Source organism: Peromyscus maniculatus, chromosome 2 (genome assembly GCF_049852395.1).
Source record: "Peromyscus maniculatus bairdii isolate BWxNUB_F1_BW_parent chromosome 2, HU_Pman_BW_mat_3.1, whole genome shotgun sequence".
NCBI classification, from domain to species: domain Eukaryota; kingdom Metazoa; phylum Chordata; class Mammalia; order Rodentia; family Cricetidae; genus Peromyscus; species Peromyscus maniculatus.
Window position 1 is genome coordinate 151,360,663 of NC_134853.1, and position 11,729 is coordinate 151,372,391.

Below are 11,729 nucleotides of genomic sequence, written 5' to 3' on the forward strand. Positions count from 1 at the left end.
TCCAGGACAGCCAGGGTTACAGAGAAATTCTGTCTCAAAAATAAAATAAAAGCGAAGCAAAGTGGTAGCTTATGTTTTAAAGTATACAACGTAATTGTAATTCAGAACTGACCCTACCTATTAACAGAGTATAGCTAAGCTCACAAAAACACAATAATAACACTGATGGTTGTCGCCATTTTTAAAGAAAAGCTGCTTCTGTTGTTCTGTTTACAAGGCTCTAGGCTGATTTTGAATCCCTGGAAACAGCCTGTATTTGACTGTCATCTACAATCTTAGACTCTAATGTCGAGGAGACTCTAATGGCGAGGAGTGAGTTTTGAGACAAGCAGTTACAGACTGACTTGTACCACTCGGTATGTACTTGTAGCCAAGCGTCTCCGTGTATCAGATTTATACAAGAGACAGAAGATGAAATCTTCATGCTTAAAATTTTGAGAACTTCTTTGCTACAAAAGACAACGTAAATTAAAATGTTCCCGGTGCATTCTCTGTAATAAAACAGGAGTCCTCCCACCCCTTAAATACCAGCCATTGACACTGATTTCCAAATTAATTACAGGAAGCACAGTGTATTAAGTCACCCAAACACACGCATTCGCCACTTCCCTTAATTGAAAGTTGCTGATGATGTCTGAGGACCCAACCGCTGAGCAGAATGTGAACCTAGAGCCTCAACCAGGAAGCCACCCCTGATCCAAACTGTGGAAAGCGAGGTGGGTGGGGAGACGGCGATGACAGGAAAAAATCGGCTGACCACTGCGCCCAGTCAAGACTGTTGTTCACAGTCCAGGAGATGACACACGCTCCCTTCCCACCCTCGGGCTGTCAAGTCGGCTCGGTCGACCCAACACCGCGAACTCACATCGCCTAAGACAGGGGTGTGGACCTGAAGGGCCCGAGCCTGACCGACCCGGGGAAGGCAGCTCGCCGCGCCCGGAGTGGAGGCTCCCGGCGGCCTCAGGAGTGGCCCGGGCTGCGGCCGGGACCGGGCTCCGCGTCTTGGCACCCTCACCCAGGCCTGTCCCGCAGGTCGCCCCCCGCTCCCGGCTGGGTCCCCGGGCTCACTGGCTTGACTGATCCGCTGGATGTTGCCACTGCACGTCTGGATGATGCTGTTGAAGTCCCGGGGCTGGGGCCCCGAGGGCCCGGGATTCCGATACATGTCTAAGGGACCGTAGGACATGACAAGGAGCAGGGACCGGGGTCGCGCTTCACGGCGCTCCTACCGGAAGCTGCCACTAGCCGAGCCCCGCAGCTGAGAGGAAAACCGGGAAGAGAAAGGGCGGGGGGGGAAGGAGCCGCGACTGCGTGCGCACTGACCCCACCCACTGACAATGCGCACGCGCATGCTCTACCCCCCTCCCCTTCCCGTGGTGCGCGTGCGCCGCTGTCACTTGAGAGTTTTCAAACTGCTGGCAGAGAGCGTCGCCGCAGGACCGAGCTCCTCCAGCTGCGCAGCTAGCAGCTTGCAGACGCTCGGCCTCGTGCCAGCCGCCGACATGCCGGCCCGCATCCTGCCGCGCGGCGCGGCGCGGCACTGGCGCTTAGCCACCCTGCAAATCTTTGCTTTTCCAACCCTTGTCAAAGCCGAGGTGAAGGCATGAGCGTGGGACTGGAGCAAAACAAATGCGATTGTACCCGGACAGGATTCTATGGTGAAAACTGTTCAACACCTAAATTTCTGGCAAGAATGAAATTACTGCTAAAACCTACCGCCAGCACCGTGTACTCTGTGCTTACCCACTTCACGGGATTCTGGAACATTGTCAGTAACATTTCCTTCCTGCGGAATTCGGTCATGAGATATGGGTTGCCCGCCAGATCGCATTTGATTGACAGCCCACCCACTTACAAGGTGCACACCACCCCTACAAAAACTGAGAAGCCCTCTCCAACCTCTCCTGCTACATCAGAGCCTCTCTTCCTGTATGTAGCAGATGACTGCCCAACTCCCATGGTGTGTAAGGGAGAAAGGGCTTCTTGGTTCATGATGGATGAGGATCTGTGTTCACCAGAGGACTGGGCCACGGAGTAGTCTTAAGCCATGTTTAAGGCAAAACTCTAAATAGACGGTATTAACTGTGCCTTTTCAAGGATGGAAAATTAAATATCAGATAATTGATGGAGAGGTCTATCCTCCCATCAGAGAGGCCAGAGATCCTCAGGTGGGCATGATCTACCCACTTCACACCTCTGAACATCTGCAGTTGGCTGTGAGGTGGGAGATCTTCGGCTTGCGGCCTAGTCTGCTGGTGTACACTACAGTATGGCTGTGGGAATATAAGGGAATGTTTGATGATGTGTGCCAAGAAGGAGCACCCAGAGTGGATTGATGAGTACCTCTGCAGACAAGCAGGTTCACGCTGATGGGAGAGACTGTCAAGACGGTGATCGAAGACCAGGTACAGCCCTTGAGTGGCTGTTACTTCAAAGTATTACTTTATTACTGGTAAAGTTTGACCCAGCTTTCCAATCAACGGTTCCGGTATCAGAACCTCGTCGCTGCTGAGTTCTAACACACCCTGTCACTGGCACCCTCTGGAGCCTGACGCTTTTCAAATTAAAGGCCAAGAAGTATACCTTTGATCAGTTTCTCTACAACTCTATTATTCGTAGAGCATGGACTGAGCCAGTTCACTGAATCATTCACCATGCCATCTGCTCAATGGTTTACCAGTCATTGGAATCTTCCACTCAGTATAACAAGCCACCACAGCCTCAGCTGACCACAGCAGACAGGTGAAATGCCAAGCTCTGAACGGGCACCTCAAAGGCTTCCTACCGAAGCCCTACAAATCATTTTAAGAACTCACAGGAGAGAAAGAGGCTGCTGAGTTGGAAGCTCTTTATGGTGACATTGATGCCATAGAACTGTTGCCCTGATGATAGAAAAAGCTCATCCAGATGCTGTTTGGGGGGAGACCCTAATGGAAATGGGGCACCATTCTCCTTGGAAGGACTTATGTCTAACCTGTTTTCCTTACTACTGGAAGCCAAGCACTTTCGGAGAAGGAGGTTTTAAGGTAGTCAACGCTGCTTCAATCCAGTGTCTCATCTGCAATGACATCAAGGGCTGTCCTTTCACGTCATTCAGTGTCCCACGTCCAGTGCCTCCCCAAACAGCCACCATTAGTGCAAGTTCTTTGACTCCAGACAGAGAGTGACTTAGATATCAGATCCCTCCAGATTTGGGGGATGCTAGACAGGGCAAATGACATCAAATAATCAGAGAGTTGGGGATAAGTTGAATAAGTTTTCTCAGCCATGCTGTGTCTCTCCACAGTTCACTGACACCACACAAGAATTTTTGATCTGCAAAAAGTGTACAAGATTACCTCAACCCTTACTTCCTATTTTGTTCTATTCTGAGAACCCAGGCTCAAATACAGAGAATGAAGCAACCTTGAGATTCAGAACTGTGGCCAGTCGGTGACTCTTAGGGGTTTCAAACTACTTTTCTTGTTCCCTTCACTACTAATCTAAGCAGTAAAGTAATAATACTTGTTGGGGACATACTGTGTGTGAATCCTCATTGTAGGTCACGGCACACCAAGGAAGCATCCCCATTTTTATCTTTAAAGTAGATTTTTTAAATTAAGTTTTTTTCATTTTATGTGCATTAGTGTTTTGTCTGCATGTGTGTCTGGGTGAGGGTGTCAGGTCCCCTGGAACTGGAGTTACAGATAGCGCTGAGCTGCCATGTGGGTGCTAGGAATTGAACCTGGATCCTCTGGAATAGCAGTCAGTGCTCCTAAAGGCTGCGCCATCTCTCCAGCCCCTGAAGTAGATTTTTTTTTTTTTTTGAGACAAGGTTTCTCTGTGTAGCTTTGGAGCCTGTCCTGGAACTTGCTCTGTAGACCAGGCTGGCCTCAAACTCACAGAGATTCTCCTGCCTCTGCCTCCCATGTGCTGGGATTAAATGTGTGCGCCACCACCACCTGGCAGATTTTTTTTTTTAAGTAACATAAATTAACACAAAAAAAGTAAGCATTATGAGAAGATTAAGACCAAAAGTATTGATCGCTTTGAGGTTTGATCGGAAACCCAAACACTAAGGTAACTTTATCACCATCTCACTACTTCCCTAAACCCTTTTCCAAGGTTAGAGAGATGGCTCAGCAGGTAAAGGTACTGCTGTCAAGCCTGAAGACCTGAGTTCAAATCCCAGGATCTACACGGTAGAAGGAGACAACCAGCAAATTGTCCCCTGATCTCCTATACCTATTGTGGCAAGCAACACACACACAATAAAAATTTTGGCCAGGCGGTGGTGGCGCACGCCTTTAATCCCAGCACTCAGGAGGCAGAGGCAGGCGGATCTTTGTGAGTTCGAGGCCAGCCTGGGCTACCAAGTGAGTTCTAGCAAAGACACAAAGCTACACAGAGAAACCCTGTCTCGAAAAACAAAAACAACAAAAAATGTAATTAATTTTAAAATGTTTTTAAAATCCTCATTCCCATTTTCCCAAATTCATTATCTGCAGAAGTTCTTTCCAAATAGTCTGTTCATTTATATCAAACATGTAGCCTTGGCTGGCATGGAACTCCTTATGTAGACCAGGCTGCCCTCAAACTCATACCTGCCACTGCCTCCTAGATCTCAAACAAGAATTTCTTAGATAACTCCTGAGGATTTGAGCAGTTTAGAATCTAGCTGCAAAAGCTCTTTCATTTCATTGCATTTTGTGGGCACCTGGTAAAAGGGAAGACATGGACAGGATTTTTCCCTGGAGGGATGCTGATGGCCAGACATGAAGGGAACTGCAGTTGCCTGTATTCTCCAGCCCACTTTAGTCTCTCAGAAATGAGAGGAGAGGAAGCAGCTTGTGAGTGGCATTAGGGATTGCAAATATGTGAATGAGCCTGTATCCACATCTAGAGGTCTTTAAAAATAATTTATTAAACTTCGTTTTATGTGCATTGGTGTGATCCCCTGTCAGATCCTCTGGAACTGGAGCTACAGATAGTTAGAGGTGCCATGTGGGTGCTGGGAATTGATTCTTGGTTCTCTGGAAGAGCACCCAGTGCTCTTAACCACTGAGCCATCTCTGCAGCCCCCACCTCTAGAGATTTTTAAAGCAAAGCTATCTCTAGCTTTTGTTGGAATTCATTTATGACAGTTCTTCCCTTGTATAGAAAGGGACAGATTAGGTCTGTGAATTTTAACTTAGTAGTGGAGCACTCACTACTACAAGGGGTAGACCTTGTGTTTGCTGGGCATGGAAGAACTCACTTAGAATCCAAGCCCTTGGGAGGCTGAGAGTTCTAGACCAGCCAGGACTGCACAGCAAAACATTGTCTTTAAAGAAAGGAGGAGGGGGGTGGCTGGAGGAAAGAACGATAGGAAAAAAGGAAGGAAGGAAGAAGGAAGGAAGGAAGGAAGGAAGGAAGGAAGGAAGGAAGGAAGGAAGGAAGGAAGGAAGGAAGAGAAAGAGAAAGGAGGGAGGGAGGGAAGAAAAAAAGGAAGACAGACAGACACACCCTGAATTCAATTCCTAGCATCACAAAAACAAATATGATATGGTGGTACATGCCAGTCATCCCACCACTTGGAGGCTAAAGGCAGGAAGATAGGAGTTCAAAACTATCCTCAGTTACACAGCAAATTAGAGGCCAGGATGGCCAAATGAGACCCTGTCTCTAAAACAAACAACTTGTCATGTTAAACAAATACTCTTCCACTGAAATATAGACCCAGCCTCTCCCCGATCCTGTTGAGACATGTCCTCAATAAATTGCCTAGGATGGCTTTGAACTCACTCAGCTCAGGCAGGCCTTGAACTTTTCATCTTCATTGTGGAGGACCAGCCCCCCCCCCCCCACTTATTTACCCCAGGGACTCTTGAGAAATGAGGGATAAGAGACTTAGTTAGAAATAGAGGGGAGAGAAACAGGAGAAAACACAGGATAGACTCAGATGGGCCTGGATCCTTATCCACCAGCCCAGAACTTGATTCCTAAGTTCTATTTATAACAATGCCAAGGGGTAGAGCAAAAGACCTCCCCCTTGCTAGTTATAGTCAAGTGTAGACCCTTACAAATACTTGGTACCTAGCCTGTGGTCCAGTCAACCTCATATGCAGTCCTGCTGGGTACAGACACTAGGAAACCTAGTGGGCTCCAACACTTTGTGCCTCAGTTTCTTGAGTGTTGGGATTACATATGTGCTGTAGAACAATCCTTTTCTACACTATGACTATGTATTAGTCTCATTGATTAATAAAAAGCTGACAGACTGGTAACTGGGCAGGAAGTTAGATGGTAAAGCCAAACTGAGAATGATGGGAAGGAGTGAGGGGAGTCAAGAGAGAGTCGCCAGCCAGCCACTGAGCAAGCAGGACATGTAGAAATGAGGTGATAAGCCACAAGCCATGTGGAAATACATAGATTAATAGAAATGGGTTGATTTAAATGTAAAAGTTAGCTAGTAACAAGCCTGAGCTATTGGCTGAGCATTTATAAGTAATATCAAGCCTCTGTGTCGGCTATTTGGAAGCTTACATGTATGTGCTCTACTATGCCTAGCCTAATGCTCTTGTTCTGGTTATGAAAATTCTAATAAAATCATTATGTGGTGACATGCACCTTTAATCCCAACACTTGGGATAGAGGCAGGTGGATCTTTGTGGGTGCAAGGCCAAGGCAAACTGGGTCTACATAGCAAGTTCTGGACCAGCCAGGAATACACAGTGAGACCCTGTCTCAAAAAAAAAAAAAAACAAACACACACACACACACACACACACACACACACACACACACACACACAATAAAGGCTGGGGTGATAGATGGCTCAGTGGGTAAGAGCCCTTGCTCTGGAAGCATGAGGACCTGAGTTTGAATCCCAGTAGCACCCAGGTCAAAAGCTGAACATAGTGGCTGGAGAGATTGCTTAGCAGTCAAGAGTGAAGTCCTTGTGGGTGACCTGAGTTCCATTGGTTCCCAGCACCCATATGGTAGTTCACAACCATCCTTAACTTTAGTTTCAGAATATCTGATTCCCTCTTCAGGCACCAGACACACACATAGTGCACATACATGCATGCAGGCAAAACACTGATATACATACAGTTTTAATGCATTAGTAATTCTTCACATAAAGCACTAAAATGTATCAGTTTGAATGCATTAATAATAAACTCAAAGTCACCAATACTGGTGTCACAACTGAAGGACAGAACTGAAACACTTCCCCTTTGTGTCGTTTAACCTAGAGCAAGCCGAGGCTGGATTCTCTACAGCTCTCCTGTGTCCTCCATTGTCCATCACAAAGGGCTTCTGCTGTGTATTTACTGAACAGCACGGAGAGCAGGCGGCGAGGAACGAGCGTCGCTTTACAGGAATCTTTAACAGAGTTTTACAAGGGATTAAACCACTGACTCCAGCTGACCCCAACTGACCAGATAACAGACACTGTCAAGCACTGTCCAGTGCCGCTTCCGTCGTTTATGGTGGATATTCATTTTCTAAGGCCACTCTCAGCCCATTTTCTGTTCCCAGCTAATGATTCTCATAACACACATGCATGGCTCTGGGCCAGGGGCATGAGAGAGTACATAACTGAAGACTGCAGCTGTGCATCAGCTCAGGTTGTAAAGATGATTCCATGGAAAATCCATGACAAATAAGGCTGGTTGTTACTTTGTTCTCATAGGGATAGGCTAAACGAATAGGCTGAATACACAATAGTCTAACAGTCTTAATGTTTTTAAAATTATGTTTGTTGTTGTTTTTTGAGACAGGTTCTCGCTCTCTAGCCCTGGTTGTCCTGGAGCTCACTATGTAGACCAGGCTAGCCTGAAACTCACAGAGATCCACCTGCCTTTGCCTCCCAAGTGCTGGAGTGGTGGCCAAAAACCCCTCCATTTTCTGCTAGGCATCCATCTAGGTAACCATTAGCCACTTATCTCTGACTCCAGTCTCTGGGAAATAAGTTCCCAGTAACCCTGACTCAGTGACCCCATCCACCTACTCAGAAATGTACAGCCGTGACCATCTACTTATTCTGTTTTGACTAACTGCTTTTTGGCTTCTGTAACCTGCTTATTCATACATTCAGGTTGCCTTGACTACCTAATCTTGGCAGAGCAAAACAGCTCCTGGCTTGTTTGTGCAGATACTCAAGGTCTCCTTGTGATTTTCCCCCCCTTAAAAATTCTTCCATCACCTCCTTCTCACAGCAATCTCAAGTCTGGCTCAGAGATTGTGGTCCTGCTAACAGTAATCAATAAATCTTTGAATTATAATTGGATTGAGTCTATGGTCTTTTCCCAGGGGTCAGGAACTCCAAAACACTGAGACTCAAGGCGTGCACCATGACGACCAGCTGCACTGTTAAGACTCTGCTGCTGCTGCTGCTGCTGCTGCTGCTGCTGCTGCTGCTGCTGCTGCTGCTGTTTGAGACAAGAGTTTCTTTTTTTCTCTGTGAAACAGTCTTGGCCATCCTAGAACTCACTCTGTAGACCAGGCTGGCTTTGAACTCAGAGATCCCCCTGCTTCTGGCTCCCAGGTGCTGGGATTTAAGGCGTACACAACCACTGCCCGGCTACTCTTAAGTAGCAAGTGTATTATTAACTTTGGCCTTGTGGTCCAGCAAAAGTTCCAGTCTCTCAGCATGTAAGAAATAATTTCATCATAATGCATCACCACAGCATATTTTAGTAACCTATATTTTTCTTTTTTCATTTTCCTGTGTGGTGTGCATATGTGTGGCTGCATGGCTGCATGTGTGTGGGTGCATGGCTGCATATGTGTGGGTGCGCATGTATATTCCTGCATGTGTGTGGATGCATGGCTGCATGGGGGGTACACATGTGTATTCCTGCATGTGGAGACCCAAAGCTGAGCTCAGGAATCATCCTCAGTCACTCTTGCATGTTCTTCACTGAGGCAGAGTCTCCTCATCAAACCCAGAACTGCTGCTGGGCTCCTCTGTCTCCACCATCACAGGCTGGAGTCACAGGTGGATGGGTCACTATGCTCATAAGTGCATTTTTGAGGATCCAAACTCCACTTCTCACCCTTGCAAGGCAAGCTGTTTAACCACTGAGCCATCCCTCCAGGCCCCTAAATTGCCCTTTTTTTTTTTTTTTTTAACCTTTAAAAGAGCCTTGAACCAGGGCTGGAGAGACAGATGGCTCAGCAGTTAAAAGCACTGGCTGCTCTTCCAGACGACCCAGGTTCAATTCCCAGCGCCTCCATAGCAGCTCCCAACTGTCTGTAGCTCCAGTTTCAGGGGATCTGATACCTTCACACCAATGCACATAAAATAAAGTTAAATAAATTATTAAAAATATATATAAAAGAATTTTAAAAAATTTTAAAGCCTTGAGCCTTTTTTCATTTACATTTGATACTGTTTAAACTGAAGCTCAGTGAAAGTCTCTTTCTCCCAGAAATTGAAGATATAGTTGCTGCTTTCTTCATTCCGTGTAAAGTGTAAAGTGGTTTCCACCTCTGCATCTCTCACAGAGCAAATACTAAAGATCCAATAAACACTGATCATATGACTGTATAAGGAGGGAAGTACATGGTTCCAAGCTTAGGCCCGGTCTCACAGTGGGATGGAACAGCTGACACAAGGTCTAGAAGATGTCCCCAAGTCCTCCTGTGATGTCCTCATCCTAGAGGACACCTGCTTGTTGAGAATCAGCTCTAGCTCCTGGAGCTCCAGATCTTCCCAGAGAACATCCTGAACAAACTTCAAAATAATGAGAAAAAGGATAGAACCAGAGGTGTGCAGAACACACCAAGTCCCTGACCAGATCCTAGAACAAGAGGTGAAGAATCCAGATAAAATAGCCTTCCGGGGGCTGGAGAGACGGCTCAGTGGTTAGCAGTACTGGTTGCTCTTCCTGAGGACCCCAGGTTTGATTCCCAGCATCCATAGTGGTTTACAACAATCTGTAACTCAAGTTCCAGGGAATCTGACGCCCTCTTCTGGCCTCCAAGGGAACCAGACATGCACATAGTGCACGGATATGCATGTAGGCAACACACACACACACACACACACACACACACACACACACACACACACACACACACCAAAAAATAAAAAATTAAAAGGGTATGGGGAAAGAAGTGAAGAAGAGGAGAGAAGGAGGAGGAGGAGGGAAGAGGAGGAGAGGAACAGGAGGAGGAGGAGAGGAACTGGAGGAGGAGGAGGAAAACAATCTTTCCTAACTCAGCTGTGAAACACCAACCTGCTGGAGAAGCTGCACCACAAAATAAGCAGCCAAAGACCACAACACTGACCTCATGCTGCATAGCCTCAGTGACTTCCTGTAGCTCAGTCTAAGGGCTAATTAGGAAGTCTACCTAAGGTCATCATTGCACAGGCATACGTGCCTCCTGTGGTCAGAGAAGGCTGGGTGCAAAGGTGCAAGACTGTATTCTCAGCACTTAGGAGGGGAGGCAGGAAGGTCGCAAGCTGCAAATGTGCCTAGACTAAATAGTGAGTTCCAGACCAGTTTTTGCAGAGGACCCAGGTTCAATTTCCAGCAGCCACATGGTGGCTCACAACCATTTCTAACTTCATTTCCAGTGGATCCAATGCTGACTTCTGAAAGTACCAAGCACACTGGTGGTGCACAGATGTGTAGGTAAGCAAGACACTCAAATATATCATTTAAGTTAACTTTAAAGCACACAAACAGCTGGTTTGGTGGAACATCCCTGTAATCCCAGCACTCCTGAAGTAGACGAGGCAGGAGAAGGAGAAGAAACTCTCAAGGTCATCCTTGGTTATGGGGCAAGTTCAAGCCTAGTCTGAGCTGTATAGAACTGCCTCAAAAAGAAAAAAAGTGAAAAGAGAGCTGGGCATACAGCTCAGCGGTATAGCACTTGCCTAGCAAAAAAAAAAAAAAAAAAAAAAAGAGTAAATTAACATGTAACTGGGTACTTTCCTTATATTGTTCTTTACAAAAGGACGGACAGTATGCGTTGTGGGATATTTGTACACCGGGTGAAGATATATTGTTGTGATTGGTTTAATAAAGAGCTGAATGGCCAATATCTAGGCAGGAGAGGACAGACTCTTCCGGGGACAGAGAGGACTCTGGGAAGAAGAGAGGCAGAGAGACGCCAATCAGACTCTGAAGAAGTCAGACATAGGGTACAGATCAGAGGAAACCGAGCCATGAAGCAAAACAGATTAAAAGTCTAAGGAGATTAAATATGGGTTAATTAAATTATAAGAGCTAGTTGGGAAAAAGCCTAAGTTAAGGCCAACTTGTCATAATTAGTCATAATAAGTCTCAGTGTCAGTATTTGTGAGCTGGAGTCCCAAAGAAAAATCCTTCTACAAGTATGAGTATTAGAACACTAATCATTGACTTATTGAGATTTTATAATTAATTAGTGTGTTTTAAAATTTTTATGTTTTAAAGATTTATTGATTGATTGGTTGGTTGGTTTTTCGAGACAGGGTTTCCTCTGTGTAGCTTTGGAGCCTGTCCTGGGAACTCGGAACTTACTTGATAGACCAGGCTGGCCTCGAATTCAGAGATTCATCTGCCTCTGTCTCCCGAGTGCTGGGATTAAAGATGTGCACCACCTGGCTAAGATTTATTTTTATTCTAAAAAATGTGTGTGTGTGTCTGTGTGTCTGTCTGTCTGTCTGTGGGTACATTCACCTGAGTGCAGCTGCCCTAGGAGTTCAGCAGGGCATCCTCTGGAGCTGGAGTTAGCAGCAACTCCCCTCACATGGATGAGGGGAGTTGAAC

The 11,729-nt window shown here is 46.3% G+C and overlaps 1 protein-coding gene and 1 pseudogene across 1 annotated transcript in view; one reads left to right on the forward strand and one right to left on the reverse strand.

The window, feature by feature from the left end:
- The window catches only part of Stx12 (syntaxin 12), a 33,236-nt gene extending 31,864 nt beyond the window's left edge, over positions 1-1,372 (reverse strand). Inside the window, exon 1 of the mRNA XM_006975606.4 lies at positions 1,069-1,372. Within this exon, the coding sequence (XP_006975668.1) occupies positions 1,069-1,186 (118 nt within the window). The 5' untranslated portion in view covers positions 1,187-1,372. The remainder of the gene's footprint in view (positions 1-1,068) is intronic.
- LOC102926081 (prostaglandin G/H synthase 2 pseudogene) lies at positions 1,185-3,299 on the forward strand (annotated as a pseudogene).
- The last annotated feature ends 8,430 nt before the right edge of the window (positions 3,300-11,729 follow it).